General features: G+C 42.9%; 1 protein-coding gene across 1 annotated transcript; it reads right to left on the bottom strand.

Annotated features, from left to right (window-relative positions):
* Positions 1-17491: 17491 nt before the first annotated feature.
* NEUROD6 (neuronal differentiation 6) lies at positions 17492-20239 on the bottom strand. Its single transcript, XM_033165598.1, has 2 exons — positions 19978-20239; positions 17492-18556 (listed from the first exon to the last, which is right to left on the bottom strand). Exon 2 carries the CDS (start codon positions 18533-18535, stop codon positions 17522-17524), a length of 1014 nt encoding a protein of 337 aa, XP_033021489.1. The 5' UTR covers positions 18536-18556; positions 19978-20239; the 3' UTR covers positions 17492-17521.
* Between the last annotated feature and the right edge of the window lie 220 nt (positions 20240-20459).

Raw genomic sequence — 20459 nt, 5'->3', positions numbered from 1 at the left:
AAAACTTTACAGCTATGGACAGGACCGTAGCCAAAATGGGGCTATTGAAAAGCAAGAGGGAAGTTATCAGCATAGGCAGGGAACTCTGAACTTTGCAGTAAAGTAGAAAAAAATAGAGGTGGGAATCTAAGGGGCACCCCACCCCAAAATCCAATCCAATGAAGATTGAACACGGGCACAGAGCACTGAGTGTTTGCTAAGGTGCCTGGAAAATTTGGGAGGTGGTAGTGGACTAGGAAAGGGCAAGGCTAGCTGAACACACCAGTTTGTTGTGGTATTAATTTTTACATTAGAAATCTTAGTTGTAGGTTCCAGCTGGGACAGAACATCACTATACTAACTACTGGTGGTACGTGTGAGAACAAATCATCTCCTTAGTGGCAGTGTCCCCCCACCCCCGAAGGACGGATGCTCAGGCTTCTACTGTACATAGCTCAGTTGGTAGAGAACGAGACTCTTAATCTCCGGGTTGTTTGTTCGAGCCCCACTTTGGACAAAAAGGGGGGTTGGACTAGATGACCCTCGTGCTCCCTTCCAACTCTACAGTTTATGATCCCTCTTGTCTTGCCATGTAGCCCAATGGGAAAGCCTGTAGGATGAAGTCAGCGGGCAAAACTGTCGCAAAGCCAAAGAACGCCTCCAGAGCTAATCCTAAAACCGCCTCCTTTCGTTTCGCACGGTGAAAGTTCACGGCAGCTCCGGCTGGGCCTCATCAGCATCCAGATTCGGATTTTTTCCCAAACTCCCTGCAATCTAATATGGAAATGAGCCGCTGGCCTTGATATTGTGTCATTTCTTCTGAATGGGATCACCTGCACCCATCTATCCTGGGAGGACATTTCAAACAGAGTTAGCTCCTTAAACCTTCTAATTAAAATGAGAAATCCCCAGGCCTCCATGACTCAGCCTCAGAAAGAAAGATTATTAGGAATTTAATAGGGAAACTATCGCATCTCAGACCATCTGTGACCCAGTGCTCCATTAGAATTTAAAGAAAACTGGAGGAGGGAGGTGCGTAAGCCAATGCATGCCTTAGGAGTACTTTGCCGGCGATGCAATAAATCAACATAGTTAGAGTACAGCCTTTTTCAGATTTAATTACTGTTACATAATTATTAGCAAAGCAGCCTCCTCTGAAACTGTAAAACTCATTACATCAAAAATCCCCAAGCTCCGGATGGAATTTATGAACTACTTACTTTCTTTCTGACTCTGGGAAACATGTAGGGGAATATATTCCCATTTTGTCTTCCTTGTGGGGTGTGTGTGTGTGTGTGTGTAAGTCATTACACGCACACACACACACAATTGCACACATGGAATTTCTGTGAGCCATTCTGGAGTCTTAACACGGTGCCAGTCTGTGATCTCTCTCTTGGTGCCAGATTGGGAGCTCTGTAAATGGGGAATATCTCTCCTGCTGGCACATTGTACACAAACCCCTCACACCTTTCCTTGTCTTAATAGGAAAGCCATGGAGCAAGACAATGGATTGATCTCAAGGGGGCTACCACCTTCTAATCCAAGGGCGAGCCATTTCAAAAGCCAGCCAGGGGCCTGCACAAGCTCTGCCAAAGAGAGCTATCTGGGAAGTTGGCCAAATGAGTGTGTCTCCCAGCTACTGCCAGTTCCTGGCCTACTTGGAAAGGTTTAACAGCCAGATCCAGGTTCTCAGATGGTACGGAAGCTGCCGGCAAGTTGCCATGCTCTCAACACACACACTTCTGATGTTGTAGGTGTTCAGCAGGCATTCAAGTGGTCTTGGCCAATGGGACCCAACAGAAGAATCCATGTTTGATGTTGTGTTTAGAGAGATGCACCTGGACTGATCAACATGTCCATACTTTCATCCAGACACCACCTGTAAGTTTCTGTTAATAGGATGTAACTTTTCCGTTTGCTAATTTTGATCGCAGGTGATGGTGTGCGCGGCTGATTTTTCCCTCCGTCTTTTAGACCTCTGTTGGCACGCCTGATAATTGTCATACTGTTGCTCCACTAGACACCCTGGTCTCAGGCCCAAAGCAGGACAAGTTTGGGTAGTTGTGGCAATGGAGCTTTCCTGCCGGACCGCTTTGACATCTCTGCCAACTCCCTGCCTCCCTTCGATTGCTGCCAAGTCAACCAACATGGATACCTTGCTGCAGTTCCGCTTTAGCCAACGTGCGTTGTTCTCCTTCACCTGTCTCAGTGGGCTTGACCAGGGGCACATCGCACAGCGCACAGCGCACATGGCTCATACCTTAGAGCCTTATCTATGCTTCTGCTCAGCTGGGCTTTAAGTTAGGATTCAGTCTCTTCTTGTTGCCCAGAACCATTATGTTGTGGCATCCTTGATATAGGGGCAACACCGAAGAGGGAAGTGAAACTCTGTGGTTTATTTTGGACTTTCCCATGTTTGTTTCCTACATATTTTGCAATCCACATATACAATAGTATTTGAAAAATATGGTTCTGCTCATTTTTTATGTACAATTCTGATTTCAAAAATAACAAAATAATCCTGAATAACAAAAAAAACCCCTCATCTTATACATGGATAGTGCAAAATGGGGGATTTCTTTATTTGGAGTTATACACTGGGGCATGTTATACACGGAAAAATATGGTATATATAAAACAAAAAAATGGCTTTATTAAAATTTAACAAATATAAAATATAAATGAACATAGGCCAATTTTAAAGTGCTGCTCTTTTCTCTCTCTCTCTCTCTCTCTCTCTCTCTCTCTAGAAACATATTTATTACAATTTATTTATTCATTTAAAATCAGCGTACATAGGCCAATTCTAATATGCAGTGTTACAACATTACCAAAACTTGTTTTGATACAGAGTCTTCGTCACTGGACCAAATACATTTGGCTAATACTGAATTTACCTGTTATGGCTTTAATAGCAGAGTGTTCATTTATATTTGAAATTCATTTAATTGTAATAATAATCTCTCTCTCTCTCTCTCTCTCTCTCTCTCTCTCTCTCTCAACACACACACACACAAACACACACACACACACTCATATGCACACGTAAATATCCTTAACTTGGGGTGTTGTTGGTTTTTTTGGTTACTGCTTACCAAAATGGGTAAGTGACCTAGCAGCTCAGCTGATCATTTTGCAATGCCTGTGGCATTTTTATCTTTTGCATTTTTTCCCTGATACTTTGTTGCTTGCTTATAGTTCAGTGATTTTTTCCTAATCAGAAGGGGTGATTTTGGTGTATTGCCATTTGCTGGTATTTTGTCGACGTTACCTTGATTCTTGAATTGTGCAGTGTACTTTTAGTTATATTTCAAATTGCTGATAGGATTACAATGTAATCTCTGTTGTTGTTGTTGTTGTTGTTGTTGTTGTTGTTGTTGTTGTTGTTCCATCTCCATGCGCTGTAAATTGCCCTGAACACAGTAAAGTAAAAAGGTGGCATACGAATGGAAAAAGCATTAGTGAAGGAAACTTGAGCTGGAGTGGGATCCCTCAAAAGCAATGGCAACAGAGGTGCCTGGCAAAAAGGATTTTTTAAAAATAAAACGAAACATTAAAAAAAACACATGTCACCAATATTTGACAGCAGCCCCTTCACTTCTGATGGAAACACACAGAAGTCCCAGGATTGGACCGTTCTGAACTTATTTATTATTTATTATCTGAAAAAAATAGTTTGAAAGATTACTGGATATCATGACTCCCTCAGCGCCATCATGTTCAGGCCCCAACAGAGAAAGAACTAGGGGTCTGCACAGGCTCTAGTCAAATCCTGAATGAAATTGGGCTGATTCAGTTTGACCCAGGATTCAGCCAGGATGGGTTGAGGCAGCCCTGGGACTCAGCTACATTAGTCAAAAAACAATGCTTTGGATGCGTTATAAAATTGCAACACCAGATGGCAATGGAGAGCAAAAGAAATTTCTATGTGATTTTTACATAGAGGTTTTTTTCTTCCTCTTCTGTTATACCGATTTAAATTCTGACTTAATTATAGCGGGTTTTTCCCTGTGTGTAGAACCACTCCTATGATGGATTGTAGTACAGTCGTACCTTGGTTCTCGAACGCCTTGGTACTCGTACGTTTTGGCTCCCAAAAGCCGAAAACCCAGAAGTAAGTTTGCAAACGTTTTTCAGAAGCCGAACATCCGACATGGCTTCCCTTGAGAGCAGGAAGCTCCTGCAGCCAATCAGAAACCGCACCTTGGTTTTCAAATGGGTTCGAGAGTCGAATGGACTCACAAAATGAATCAAGTTCAAGAACCAAGGTACCACTGTATTGCAATTGTATACAGTGACCTGTCATTAGACATCCACGTGGTTGAAATCTAAACTTTAGAGTCCAAGAACTGAATGACTGGGCCTTGAACCAAAATGAACAACAGAACTGTGGGAATGTTCGGGGATGCAGGAGAGGATATATTGTTTAATGATATCCTTCCCTACTTGCGTTAGCAAGTCCCTTTATTTCGCAGAGTAACATTCCCCTTTAAATGCACAGCGGTTTGCTTGTTGCAGACTCGTCTGGGCCTCTCAATTTAAGATTCCTGGTAAGATTCCTTCTTGTCCCTCTTTTAAAGAACAGACATGGCAGTCTTATTAAAGTCAATATAAAAGTAGTTTACTCACAATCATTCAGTTCACAGTTGGATCTCTGAAGGCAGACAGGTTACAAAACTATATACACATGTGGAACTATCCCATAAGGGAGTTCGTTCCTAAGTGACTGTAGACAGGCAGTCACTTTTGCTAACACATGGAAAAGCAAAATGGAGAAGAGACAAAGGAAGGAGCTGTGCTCCTTTGCCCAGGGTAGGCCATACACAGACACACACAGGCCTCTAGTCACATGCAGAGGAAGTTTGTCACAGCTCAGGAGGAAAGTTTTTTCTCCCTACTGATACAAAGCATATCCTAGCATGGGGGCGGGATCAGCAAACTTCATCAGCAAGGGGCAGTCCACTGTCCCTCAGACCTTGTGGGGGGCCAGACTATATTTTGAAGAAGAAAAATGAACAAATTCCTATGCCCCACAAATAACCCAGAGATGCATTTTAAACAAAAATGCATATTCTACTCATATAAAAACATACTGATTCTTGGACTGTCCGTGGGCTGGATTTAGAAGGCGATTGGGCTGATTCTGGCCCCCGGGCCTTAGTTTGCCTATCCATGTACCTAGCATGTTTACTCTAGGAATGTTGTACTTGACTGCTATGTGTTTCACATCCCACAAGAACCCTTGTAAGAATTTATAGGCTGTTGTTAATCCGTGTTATGCAATCCTTTATCAGTTCACGAAATTATCACCTTTCCTTTCGGCGCAACATTGCCTGCCTTGCCATTCGCTCACCGCACCGTAATGCGTTGCCGCATCGAGGCTTCCCTCTTTTTCTGCCCCATAGTCTTGGTACATGCATGGCTGTAGAGTCCTCTTGCTCTCTCAGCAGAGACAAGTCTCGTGCAGAGAGCATTAGACAACAACAAAGGCTAGAGCCGAAGAGCTCGGCTTCTCCCAAAGTAGAGAGAATCTTGATCTGACTGGAAGCTTTTCAGCGGAGCAAAGCAACTCCCACCAGCTCATGCTCTTAGGCTGGCAGTAGCAGCTGTCTCTTACCATTATGCCCTCAGGAAGCAGTGGCATTTGCCAGCAACTCCCTCTGTGTCTAACTCATTTCCTGCATTCTGCACCTTCATTTGCATAATCAACTGGTCCTTATGCCTCAAGAAAATCGAGGAGAAGCATCTGAGGAATATGTTGCTAGAAATGAAGTTTTAAAAACATCACACCAGGAGGTGCAGGCACGAAGCCTCATTATATTCCCCACAGGTCTGCGAACTCATGAGAACAGAAGAGACAAAAGAGAGGCTGACAACCTCTTTTCAGCGGAGACAACCGAGCACACATTGCAAGTTCAACCTGTTTATGGTTCTGCTTCTCCCTTCCACCTTAAGAAGAACTGCAATGTGAGGTTATTATAGATGCCTGTTTCTTCTTTTTAAATGTTTCTTCCTTCCTTTCTTTGTTGCTGTTGTTTTTCCCTTCTGTCCCTCTTTCCTGCAGCCATGTTTCATGACAACTGCACCCACATTTTCTTCACAAAGGCAAGCAGTGTTGGTTACTTTTACAGGAGTTGCTCAGATGTGCACACCCTGGGGTGCTAACTTGAATAAAATATTTTTTTGGGGGGAGATTAGCCCCACCCCACATAATCGACCCCACGGCACCACACACACACACACACACCATTTGAATGGCAATGCCCATCAAGTTTTGGGGGTGGTGGCTCCCTCAATTATTTGAGGGATGTTGGCCCCTATGTCACTCCTTTCTTCTGTTGACTCATGCCTTTGGTCGTGGACTGTGCCCTCCTCTTTCTTTTACCACAACAAAGGTTTCACTGAACAAAACTATGTGAAGATATCCTAGATTAAACAGGCCACAATTTTGTTTAAGAGGAACATAGGATACTAGCTATTGAGACACCCAAGAAACTTGCAAAATCAGAAATCCAAATGTACCCCAGCTCTAGACATCCCTGATACTGTCCTCTGTCCATGATGACCACTAGACCAGGGGTCCCCAAACTAAGGCCCAGGGGCCAGATGCAGCCCAATCGCCTTCTCAATCTGGCCCGTGGACGGTCCGGGAATCAGCGTGTTTTTACATGAGTAGAATGTGTCCTTTTATTTAAAATGCATCTCTGGGTTATTTGTGGGGCCTCCCTGGTGTTTTTGCATGAGTAGAATGTGTGCTTTTATTTAAAATGCATCTCTGGGTTATTTGTGGGGCATAGGAATTCGTTCATATTTTTTTCCCAAAATATAGTCCGGCCCCCCCACAAGGTCTGAGGGACCGTGGACCGGCCCCCTGCTGAAAAAGTTTGCTGACCCCTGCACTAGATCCTCAAGAATAATAACACCCGCAAACTTCAACCGTAGCGTGGATCCAAAAGTGCACCATAAGAGGATCTCTAATGGGGTGAGCTCCCGTTGCTCGGTCCCAGCTCCTGCCCACCTAGCAGTTGGAAAGTACATCAAAGTGCAAGTAGATAAATAGGTACTGCTCCGGCAGGAAGGTAAACGGCGTTTCCATGCGCTGCTCTGGTTCGCCAGAAGCGGCTTAGTCATGCTCGCCACATGACCCGGAAGCTGTACGCTGGCTCCCTCGGCCAGTAACGCGATATGAGTGCCGCAACCCCAGAGTCAGACACGACTGGACCTAATGGTCAGGGGTCCCTTTACCTTTACTAATGGATCAGGACAAAGGTCTGTCTAGTACCATAGTGGCTATATTTTTGCCTCTGGGAAGCCAACAACCTTAGCATTACAACTATCTCCTGCTTATGTTCCCCAGCAACTGGCATCCAGAGGCATGCTGTCTGAAACTGTAGATGATAGATAACCATCATCACTAGTTGCAGTGACTTCTTTGGGATTTTTGGTTGTGATCAGTATGCAGCACCATCACCTGTTTTTTTGCTGTCTGTGGCCACCATTTTGTGCTGGCCCCCACAGCATTTTGATATGAGTATCAGCACGTCATTTTTTAAAAATGACTAGTATCCACTGATAACCTTATTCTGCGTGAATTTGTCTAAACCTCATTTAAAGCAAGCCAAAGCTGGCAGGCATCGTGGTTGCAAATTCTGTAGCTTAAATTTGTGCCGTGTGAAGAATTACCTCTTTTTGTCCGCCTTGCTTTTCCCACCATTCAACCCCAAATGTTGTAACCTTTCCTAGTCCCATGCTCATTTGGGTTGTCCTTTCCTGCACCTCTCCCAGCTCCACAATACAGTAGCATTTTTCACGTGCAGTGACAAGAACTGTACACAGTATTCCCCATGTGGCCACACCACAGATATGTATAAAAGCACCATTTTTATTTATTTATTTATTTCCTCCCTCCCAAAGTTCACCTTTTTCACTGCGGCTGCACTTTGAGTCAATGTTTACATTGAGATATCCCTTGCAATTCCAATATTTCTTTCCCAGTGAGTCTCTAAGTTTAGTATGATCAAGATCAGGGGCCACTACAACACAAGTCTGACTATAAAAACCCTCAGCTGCTTCCTGGAAGTTGCTGGCAGGAGTTTAGTCAGGGTTGGCTCTACTGTTTGGCAGACTGAGGTGGCTGATTTGGGATATGAGAGGGAAGCAGATAAACTAGAATCATAGAATCATAGAGTTGGAAGAGACCACAAGGGCCATCCAGTCCAACCCCCTGCCAAGCAGGAAACACCATCAAAGCATTCCTGACACCATCAAGCCTCTGCTTAAAGACCTCCAAAGAAGGAGACTCCACCACACTCCCTGGCAGCAAATTCCACTGTCAAACAGCTCTTACTGTCAGGAAGTTCTTCCTAATGTTTAGGTGGAATCTTCTTTCTTGTAGTTTGAATCCATTGCCCCGTGTCCGCTTCTCTGGAGCAGCAGAAAACAACCTTTCACCCTCCTCTATATGACATCCTTTGATATATTTGAACATGGTTATCTTATCACCCCTTAACCTTCTCTTCTCCAGGCTAAACATACCCAGCTTCCTAAGCCGTTCCTCATAAGGCATTGTTTCCAGGCCTTTGACCATTTTGGTTGCCCTCCTCTGGACACGTTCCAGCTTGTCAATATCCTTCTTGAACTGTGGTGCCCAGAACTGGACACAGTATTCCAGGTGAGGTCTGACCAGAGCGGAATACAGTGGTACTATTACCTCCCTTGATCTAGGTGCTATACTCCTATTGATGCAACCCAGAATTGCATTGGCTTTTTAAGCTGCTGCATCACACTGTTGACGCAGCAGCTAAAAAAGCCAACACAATTCTGGCTTTTATTTAATTTAGGATTTTTATTGCTAGGGAATAGGAGAGGAATCCTGGAGATTTTACTTGCCTCGGGTGCCAAAATAACTTGGCCAGCCTTTGATGCTATGCATCTTGAGCTAGACAGCAAAATGTCTTGGGCTGCCCTTCAGTTTAGGAGACTTTACAGAAGTCTTGGGGATGTTGTGAGGAACTGAGTCTAGCTATGCATCAAAGCAAACAGCCACACTCATTCTTTGCTAGCAAATTCATTCTGTTTTCACACAGCCTGGCATGATATAAGGCGAGCAGCTCCTTTCTTGACCAGTGTGAACATTGAACATGCTGACATTAATGTTAACAATTTTGGGTTTGGAAACTGCCATGGTGATTTAGAGTTCTGGGCTATCAGTTATTGTTGGCATCCGACTATCTCAGGAGACAATGGAAGAGTTCACCTGTGGTGGTGGTCAAACCATTAGAGTGTTATAGCACCTGCTGTGGAAATTGATATGGGAGAGACATGTTTTGTTGCAGCTGTGGCAAATGAAGGCGACCTGTTGTGCTGATGGAAGTGGACAATGACCTATCTTCCTGCTGTGCTCCTTCAAGTTGTCATGCTTCCTTCAGTCATTGCTGTGGATGCATGACCTGACTGTCTCTAGGCATTGTGATCATCTTCAAGGGATTTCCGTATGGTGGGACTGATGTTGCCAGCCTTCATGTCATGCTTGCAGATATCTTTGTAATACAGAGCTGGCCTGCGAATGGGCCTGGTATCTCTCCATCCTCTCCCCAGGCATGCAACATGAGCCATGACAGTTCAGGGATACATTACAGATGTGTACAAGAGAGTCACCACGGAGGGAGGGTGTGACTTGTGGATAATTCTGAGGGACGAAAACAGAGGGCTGGGAAACCACATGCTGCCTTGGTGTCTGAGGTTCCCCATCAGCATAATAATAATAATAATAATAATAATAATAATAATAATAATAATAATAATTTATTATTTATACCCCGCCCATCTGGCCAGGTCTCCCCAGCCACTCTGAATACATGTGAAAATTCGCAGTTGAACTGAGCTGAAATGGCTTTTCAAAATTTGCTACAGTATTTGCAGCTTGCAAAATTGCAGAACAGAGAGATTTCACTTGCTATTCTTTGTCTGAGAAATTCTGGCCCTCTTAATATTGAATGAAACTCTAAATAAATCTAAATGTAGATTTAGAATGAAAATCTTTAGTTCATGTTGCTGGATGAAGAAAACAGTGGTCTATGACAGTGTTTCCCAAACTTGGGTCTCCAGCCGTTTTTCGACTACAGCTCCCATCATCCTTAGCTAGCAAGACAAGTGGTCAGGGATGATGGGAATTGTAGTTCAAAAGCAGCTGGAGACCCAAGTTTGGGAAACACTGGTCTATGAGAGAATCAATAATTCCATCATCAATACGAAAATAATATGCTATGACATTAAAACTGAATCGGTTGTTGCACCCAAAATTAATGGATGGTGAAACCAAAATGAGATGCCATTTTGCCAAATATTCTCCCTGGGGAAGGGCAGAAGTTCTCCAGCAGTACAGGAGAACCTCAAAAAAAAGGGGGGGGGAGGAAAATGCCTGAAAATTGTTTGCTGAGAAATTTTTGGATCAGCCCATTTTTTCTCAAATTGGCAGAGGAGAGTGAAGCAGTCCATATGCACCACAGAACTGCCTGGGCACCTCTGAGACCCATTTGTACACTGGAGCTGCTGAATCGTGGCAAAGTGTATTTGGAACCCATTCAAATCAGTGGTTAATTTGTCATTGAATCCAACGGGAGGTGGATTAACCACGGGGTGTCTGCTGCAAACTCCCTCTTAAGACAATAGAAACCCAGCCACTTAGATCAATGGTTTCTCTGTCGAGCTATAACAATGTGCACAAGACCTCAACTTTCTTTTCATAGTTAATAAACATTTATTTTAGACCACAATTGCAATAAATGCTTGCAGGCTGAACATGCCTATGAGACTATTCCGCTGATGGCTCTGTGGAATGACCAGGATTCTAAATCTACCGCCATATGGAATCTCACTGTGCCTATTAAATTGTGTACAGCAGTGTTAACAGCAGTTTGATTTGTGGCTGCAAGTAATAAATGAATTATATTAATTTTGTAGCTGCAAGCTAATTTCTCCAGAATTACTTTTTAATAACTGGCATCATGTTCACTGGTGAGGTTTAAATACATTTAAGACCACATTTTTGTGAGGTTTTAAAAAACATATATACATATATAAAGCATTATGAGATTATCATTTATGAGAGCTCAGATCTTAATAATTCCCTCGCGTCTGAAAAAAAACAGGTTGAGATCAAACGTTTTACGTTTGCAAGGGGGACTTGAGGCAAAATTACCCCTCTGTGTTGTGAAGAGCAGAAGTAAACTTTGTCTACAGTAAGGAAAGCTTGGAAAAAATCAATATTCTCTGTGTTTTGAAGAGCTAGGTCTTCCACACAGCCAAATTGGCTCTGATTGTGTCCAACGCTGGGCTTTCCCCAGATGTGATTTCCTGCAATATAAATTCAGTGACCGTATGGCTGTATTGAGTTGTCAGTCAATCCCTATTCTTACGTTTTCTTCGCACAGATACAATTGCACAGGAGAGCAAGAGTGCATGGCATCTTGAAAACCAGCACTTTCCTGATCAAAAGGACAGAGCTGGCAGCTCTAAATGACAATGCTCTTGTCTATCATATAAGGGAGTGTTTTCTCATAAAGGCCGCTTCAATAAAAAGTTCCTTGCTTTGGGTCCCGGCCCAGGGGCCCAGGCTGGACCTTTTCCATCCTGGATCTCACTTTGTGGTCTTATTTGTTCACAGAGAACAGCTTTAGCTCTCTATAGCAAATCGGCGGGACACGGGTGGCGCTGTGGGTTAAACCATTGAGCCTCTTGGGCTTGCTGATCAGAAGGTCGGCAGTTCAAATCCCCACGACGGGGTGAGTTCCCGTTGCTTGGTCCCTCCCCTGCCAACCTAGCAGTTCGAAAGCATGTCAAAGTGCAAGTAGATAAATAGGTACCACTCTGGTGGGAAGTGAAACGGCGTTTCTGTGCACTGCTCTGGTTTGCCAGAAGCGGCTTAGTCATGCTGGCCACATGACCCAGAAGCTGTACACTGGGTCCCTCGGCCAGTAAAGCGAGATGAGCGCCGCAACCCCAGAGTCGTTCACTACTGGACTTAACTGTCAGGGGTACCTTTACCTTTACCTTTAGCAAATCGGCATTCAACATAACCATTGATTGCTGTATAAATGTATTGGTGATGCACTATAGATAACGCCTGAACTCTCTTTGGGATTTTGATTAGATCATAGATCTTGTATCTGTTTTATATTGCACATCATTTTTTAAATAGTAATTCCCACCTAGAATTTGTATAACCTGTGCAAAATCTAACTAGATAATGAGGCTGCATTTTAAGGTTCATTGCATTTTATTCTTAAAGGGGGGAAGGATAAGCCAGACATAGCCCTTTCTTCTTCTTCTTTCAATATATATTGAATTACCGTACTTTTCCATGTATAAATGAGGTTTTTTTCCAGATCAAATCATCTCAAAAATTGGGGTTCGTCTTACACATAGATAGTGCAGAGTGGGGACAGGGGATTGTTTCCTGTTGCTGATTGGCTGTTGCTGCGGCAAATGGCCAGGTGGCTGGTGGCTGTTGTTGGCGAGCAGGCAGAGGATTTTTGCTTCCGCGATCTTATACACGGGGGCGTATTATACACGGAAAAATACAGTATATTTTGCATGCATACATAAGCCACATAACAGGAAGGGCAAGTCTTCTAGATCATTGGCCAATGGTGTGTAGCAGAATTGTTTTGTAGGGGAACCTGCAGAGCCAGACGTGCCAGCTTGCCAAGGCAACTGGCGGAGGTGACGTCGCATGTGTGAGGTTGTGACATCACATGTGTGAGCATCATGCCTCCCAGGCTTTGGAAAGGAGGCGCCAGGCTTCTGACAGGACACTGGAGCCCTGCTAGGGCTTTGGGAAGCTGGCAGGAAAGCTCTTGGATCCCATTGGAGCATTGTGCCTCCCTCCCTAAGCTGGGTAGAAGTTTTCTGGACTTTGGGAAAGAGGCTCCAGACTCTAATTTACCAGGAACATTTAGGGGACAAGCCTATTCCCTCTAGTCCACTGACTGCACACCACCGGCACAGCTACTTTTGCACCTTGTTTTGGAGACAGGAGGGAAGCCCTCTCATTCACTCACAGCTATTTTTTCAGGAAGCTAATCTCTGGGTCTGTAAATATGAGGACTCCATTTGGAAGACATTGCAGTTTTTAGACCACTTGTTTCAGCAGCACACAGCCTACTTCTTGCACCAGCCCTTTGACCGAGGGACAAATTGTGCAAAGGCACACATCTCTTTGCATCAAAAAGTGTATGCATTCATCTTGCGTTGGTCATTGCAAGACATTCCCATCCAGCACCCTCTCTATCTATTTCTAGAATTTTATCCTCCGTGTTCAACACTGTGATGTCCTTAGGGTGGCTTACATTAATGTGTGTGTGTGTGTGTGTGTGTCGGGGGAATACAGTGAAATAGCAGCAAAGCACAACAGCCTGAACTCAGAGAGCATTGAGGAATAAAACATAGAACCTCTGCTTAGGAGGTTCAAAAGCTGGGGAAAACAAATACGTTTTTGCCTACCGGTAATGTTTGAATTTACAGTGGTACCTTGCTTCAGGTTAGGTACGCTTCAGGTTAAGAACGAACCTCCGGAATGAATTAAGTACTTAACCCGAGGTACCACTGTATTAATTTTAATTTATCAAAATTTATAGACCACTTAATTAATTAAACAAACAAACAAACAAACAAACACCCCAAAACCTCTACGTGGTTCACCCAAAATAGTAGAAAATAATTATCAAAAGTCATTAGAGTATTCTTCAGGAAAAGGCAGGGCATTCCAAAAGTGTTGTCATCTGAAGGCCCTCTCGCCAGTCATCACCTACCATCCTTCAGAAATTGGGGGCATTTGGAGAAGACTGTGTGATGGCAATATCATGAGAGGGCAGACAAGATAGGATTCACACCAGCTGATTCTTGGGTTCTAAGCCAAAGGCACCTGTACTTTGAACTGAGACCGGGAACCAATCAAGTTGGCAACTCCATGCTCTCTTCTCTCCCCTCTCTGCCTGGATTCCATAACTGTGGGTATTCTGAGCAGAACATGGGCTTCAGGGGGAGAGCATGGTGCAAACATGCCCATGGCGTATCTGTGCAAGCTGCAAACACCAAGTCAGTTGCTGTGAGGAAGAGGAGGAACTTCCATTAGATCTTGAAGGTTTCTAAGATGGACTGTAGTGTCTGTGGGTTATACACAGAGCTTTGCATTCAGAAGGTCTCACGTTCAATCCCTGACATCTCCAGGTAAAAGGGTATGCTAGCACATTGTGTGACTCTCTGCCTTACAGCCTGGACTGCCGATTCCAATCATATAAATAATATTGAGCTAGACACACAAATAGTCTGACCTGGTTTAAGGCAGGTTCCTGTGTTCCCCAAACTTCTAGTAGCTGAAGCACATATATATATTCTGAATTCAAGATTTGCTTTTAGATTGCCTAGGAATTACTCAACTGCAGAAGAGACTACTCATGGCAATTTTCTGGGTTGGGGGGCAAGTGCATTCTTCACTTTTGTTTGCTTTACTTAAATGTGGATAAATGTAGGGCGCGGGTGGCGCTGTGGTCTAAAACACTGAGCCTAGGGCTTGCCGATCGGAAGGTTAGCAGTTTGAATCCCCGCGACGGGGTGAGCTCCCGTTGTTCGTTCCCTGCTCCTGCCAACCTAGCAGTTCGAAAACACGTCCAAGTGCAAGTAGATAAATAGGTACCGCTCCAGCGGGAAGGTAAATGGCGTTTCTGTGTGCTGCTCTGCTTTTGCCAGAAGCGGCTTAGTCATGCTGGCCACATGACCCGGAAAAACTGTCTGGGGACAAACGTTGGCTCCCTCGGCCAGTAAAGTGAGATGAGCACCACAACCCCAGAGTCATTCGCGACTGGACTTAACTGTCAGGGGTCCTTTACCTTTACCTTTTTAGTCCAGGGTTCCTTGCTTTTCTTAATCTCCCCCACCCCCTCAGCAGAGCAAGAACAACACTTGAAGACCACGCTACATCAGATTGTTGAAATTTTAACCAGCAAGCTTTTCAAATGCAGAACACATGAACCTGCCTAATGTGGAGACAGATCATTGGCCTACTTTAGAGGCAGCTGCTCTCCTAAGATCTCAAAGTCAGACCTGCTAACCTAATATCCTTTTCACCAGATATGCCGGGGATTGAACCTGCCACATGCAACTCTGTCACCAAACTGCTCCCCCCCCTCTGATCTCAGTCTTCTTACTATGAAATATTATTAATGCAGCTGAAGTACGGAATGTTTCTAACCTACCACCCCCTTCACACAGAGGACCTGTTAACACCTGCATGTCCATCACTTCTTGACTGCAACATGATCCGAGCCACTGCAGCTCCCACACATCGTGAATATATAGTTTCGCGTTACCTAAAACACAATGCTTCTCCAACGGAAGTGGCTCAGACCCAGGACTGGGAGTTATGAAGTGTTAAGGAGGCACGTGGGGAGAGCAATTGATGCATACATGTGTTTGAGCCAGTCTTGAAAGATGTGCTCAGCTGAGTAGCTCAGTCAAGAATAGTGTCAAGGGCTTAAGGAGGAACAATAATCAGACTCCGGCTTGTACTACTTGTGAGCCGCAAGCAAGTTGCAGCATACCAGCCCCACACTGAGGCCTGCCAGGTGTTGGATAATCCCCTACCCTGTTTTTAAACCCCCCCCCCCAGCAAAAAGAGATGTATTGAGCTCCTGCTAGGCTATCTGGCTTGTGGGCTGCAAGCTAAGATAAAATATAGGATACCCCTACACAATTTCACTAAAAACCATTCTCTCAAATGGAGAACCAACCATAAATACCCCCAAAATATGTCAAATAGTATAGAAACAAAGCACAGAATACATAAGCCCAGAAAATTTCCTAAATCTCTTAGCTTCTGATCTTGGGAATGCTACTTAATACCATAGATTTGACATGTTTGAGATGGATACTAAATAAAGCCAGTGGCCCTAAACACACATATATGAAAGTAAACTCCTCTGAAGTCATAGGACTAATGTCCAGATAAATCTGTTTATATGGTGGGATCAGGCTGAATAGTGTCACAGAATTATTGCAGTAATCAAGGAAAATCTTGTTTTTCCACACTCTTGCTGCTTTTTAGGAACACTAGATGCAAAAATCAGTAAGCGACAGATTGTTTGCTGAAATTACATGGGATATTTTGTAGAAACTGCTGGGATTCTCTCTCTCTCTCCCCTCCCCCCGCGTCGTCCTCAGATTTCCTTTAATCAAGTCTTAAAAATTATTACTGAGTATAGATCAAGAATATCAAATATGTTAATCCAAAAACTAATCAGATGTAATCTCAATCCTGCGCTGAAATATTTGTAAGCAATTTATCAAACTCAGCATGGATGGAGTTTGCAGAGCGATAGCCCTGCAGTTCGCAATTTTCGTGCCACCTTATTAGTACACTTCACTCTATGGGCTGTTTGGAACGATATTTACCTCCTTAGCTTACTTGGGATGTTTAATTGAATGGATCAGACTTCTCTTTGTGTTACATAAACTTCCTAAAGAGTATGAACATAATAACATTGCACAAAAATAACAAGGCACCCAAGATCCATTGATATGATCATACTGAATCAGTGTGACATAGCTGACTTTATATCATAGCTGATGGTGATGACTGAAAACATTTATGTTTTAATTGCATTTAAAATAAGTAATGAAAAACACAGTTGTACATTCTAACAAACTTTACATGTGAAGGCAGAATAATACAAAAGGAGTGCAGATAGCATATGGGATTTATAGTAAAATGATGGATGCAAAACGGTGACAAAAAACTTTCAAAAATAATTGGTAGCCCCTGCCAGCAAATGTTTCAAATTTTAAGCTGAATAATTATCAATGATTACCACTCGTTTTATTTAGATGCACTTTCTTTTTTTGTTGCATAGCTTAAAATATTGCTGCACCATCTCCACTATGTCTCATGACGCCTGCGACAGTTTTTCCTTAAACAAAAAAATTCAGGAGAGTTGTTTTTTCTTTATAAAAAAAATCACCTCTTCTCCATTACATAATATATCATTTCTAATTATTATAAATACATCAGTTTTTTTTACTCATCTGATCTGAGTAGCATGCATTGGTATAGTTACTGTACAATTAAAATACTGTTGCAGACTTTTAGACACAGTGTGCGTTTTCTTGGCTCCACAATTTTATTTAGACACACTGCTCGGCAAAAATGGAACAAACAGGAGAGGAAGGGGGAATTAAACCTTAAGAAATCCAGTTAAAACAGAATCTCACAGTGCTTACCAAGTTCCATCTGGAATTAAATACTGATAAGTAAAATTATTTATTTATCTATTATCATTATTTTAATTATTATTATTGTTTACACAGAGATTTTTTTTTTAATGCCCCACAGTAGTTGACACACTTTAGAACTTAGCAAACATGCTTTTTTTTTTAAGTAGAGGTGCACCAATTAGACAGGGCAAAAGCACCCGATTTATCATAATTAGAGAAGAGAGGTAAATGACCACTTATTTATTTACTTATTTATTCCCACTTTTCCTCATTAATTATGAAAAACTGCATTTAATTCATCTTGCATGGTGAGAGACTGGCTGCGCAGATGTAGGTCGTAAGGGAAGTGGCTCTCTGCAGGCAACCTGAACACAGAACTCTGCCCAAGGGGACCCCTGGGTGGCACGGCACAATAATGCATGCCGTAATTGTAGTTTTTGTCATAGTCCAAAGCTGCTTCTTGCTTGAGGGAAAATATCCCATTATAGTTAATTGGGGGAGGACTTAAGGGACCTTCGAACTGGGGGCTGGAGCACTCGGGAGAAGTGCTCTCATAGAAGGACTCGTAAGCACTGCAATAATTGTAGGGTTTCATGGTCTTGGAATTGTCGAGGGTCCCGTGACCTGGGGGTGTGCTCAGCTCTGGGCTGTGGTAGGGGGGATAGAAAGTGGAGTAGGGAGATCGGGCGTGGTGGCCCACCTCCCCGCTCTGACCCATCAAGAAACTTCTCGCGTTGAGTTGTAGACATCCTGCGACCAAGTTTGTCGTGGGCTGAGAGAGACCTTTGCACAAGTTTTGGACAAACGTCAGCAGGTCAGGCCTCTTGCCAATCCGTAAGATTTCGGAAAGAGCCCATATGTAATTTTTAGCCAGCCTCAAAGTCTCTATTTTAGACAGTTTTTGCGTTTTGGAGTAACAAGGGACCACTTTCCTTAAGCTGTCCAGCGCATCGTTGAGGCCGTGCATTCTGTTCCTTTCTCTTGCGTTGGCTTCCTGTCGCCTGAATTTGACCCTCTCTATCCTCATCTTGGTCGTCTTTTTTTTCCGAAGGCCCCTCCTCCTGGGCAAACCGTTTTCGTCTTCCTCCTCTCGCTCATCTTCCACCTCCTCTTTCTCTGTATCTTCCACTGTCGACCTTTTGATGCTTTTCCCTTGGTGCGTAATCTGCTTTGCAAAGCTTTCCGGCTTCTTGATTTGCTTCGGGTCCTCACTTTCTCTGGAAAACTTTCTGCACATCTGTGACTCTGGCACTACAACAGACTCATCAAATGGTAGCGTTAACATGGCGTTATAATCTTATGTGACCTGAAAAAATGCCAGCACAAGGTTTTAAGTGTATCCATTTGTGAAGGTTACATTCATTATACATATTTTCAGTTACGTTTTCACATAATTACTAGTACTGAGAATAACGACGTGCATATTTCGGTAGGTGCATACACACCCACAAACAGCAAAGAAATACAGCCAATTCTTCGAAATTGTTATCATTTGCTATATTTATGCATTGAATTGGTCCAAATGTCTACATCAAAAATGCAATATAACTATCAGAAGAAAAACATTGGCAATTAAGGAAAGTTAAATTTAAAATCAACCCCTTTCCCTTTTAATTTTTTTTATATAAAAAACTCAAATTTACAGAACATCTAAAAATGTGGAATTCATAAAGAATGATTATAAAATGCGTACATTTCAACTATCCAAGTACTCTAGAGTTTCAAATGAGGCAAGGTAATAGACTTAAAAGATACAATTAATCTGTTAGGTAATAGTAAAAATGCCTTTAACTTTTTAATTGTGATTTGTTTGCACATATTCTTCCACAAATCATCACAATCAAGTCTGAACTGATTGAAAAGAATTAAAATGGAAAAAGAAGGCAAATGAATCATTCAGTGACTCAATTAATACGAAGAGAGGCTTTTTCTAATGGTCGGTATGAAAATGTGTGATACGTGGATTATTTCTTTCCTATTAAAGCAGGATAGTGTAAATACCAAACATTTGCAGAAGGCATTTGGCAATAAATTGCACGCTTTCTTTTTATTTTATGAAAGGCGGGGGGTGGGGATCTGAAACAAAATTTCCCAATTTTAAAACTAACTGGTTTTTTTTCATAAAAAAAAAAAATCAGAAGCGAAGCTAAACCCCATCACATCCTATTGCAGCATCTGTGTTCTTCAAGGAACAGACGTTTCCCTCCAGCTAATATCTGACAGGAATGGACTGTGGATTCTGACTGCAATTGTGCACGTGTGTTCAGAATTCAGAATGAAAAGCAGGGGGGGGGGGTTGTTGAGAGAGAAACAATTTGCTTCTCGTTGTATTGTTCTTGTCCCTGTACTCACTTTTCAAGCAGCATATATCAGGATGTTCAAACTGGCAAACAAAAACACGCAAATGCAAATTCGCAAACGAGGAGGTGTGAGGGACTTTTAAACATGCACATTTTTAAAAAACAAACAAACAAACAAAACAAAACAAAACCAAGCCCCTTATCAAAAGATTAACTCTCTGAGTATTGTCCATAGCCCGCTTACAGTATTACATAATCAGTGAAAGTATGCAACAAGATTTAAGAAACACTGAAACAGATGGAGAAGAAGGAAGCACAGCATTCATAAAACACAAGGATTTGTAACCTGTATCTTTCACATACTTGCATGCACACTCAGCAGATGTAGTTAAATATTATATCGGTATTATAAATGAATTTGCATTACCTTGGCCTCAAAAAAAATGTCTTTCAATAGCCAGTTTTCATTTTTGCCTTCCAAATCTTTTCAATCTGACTGTCGCATCGTCTCCTGGAGTCTAGATCTGTGTATATCTGCACTATCTCATTGATCTCTAAAAAGTGACATTGATGCCAACTGCCAGAGCTGGTACCCATGCCATCTGCTGGTGACGTCACAGGGCAGAGAAAACCATGTGATCTTTTCTCCTGGGACCTTCATTCTGCACTGATCATCTGGCATCCCTGTAAGTGGGTACCAGCATTCATGTATCAACACAGAAGGTTAGGCTGATAGGGGAGGGGGGGGGGGAAGAGAGATAGAGAATCCACACCAGCGTTTCAGATGCAGTAGGTGCAGTTCTGCGAGTTTTGTCGAACAGGCAGAAATGTGTCAACATTTCACTTTTATCCCTATCCACAGGTATATCTGCTTTCCGCTTGATAATAAGCTGGTGTTTATTGAAGGAA

This window comes from Lacerta agilis, chromosome 12, assembly GCF_009819535.1.
Source record: "Lacerta agilis isolate rLacAgi1 chromosome 12, rLacAgi1.pri, whole genome shotgun sequence".
NCBI classification, from domain to species: Eukaryota; Metazoa; Chordata; class Lepidosauria; order Squamata; family Lacertidae; genus Lacerta; species Lacerta agilis.
This window is presented reverse-complemented; position numbering and strand designations above follow the sequence as displayed.

Bases quoted from the DNA above. Each gene is read 5' to 3' on its own strand.
- NEUROD6 (XM_033165598.1), bottom strand. From the start codon at position 18,535: ATGTTAACGCTACCATTTGATGAGTCTGTTGTAGTGCCAGAGTCACAG.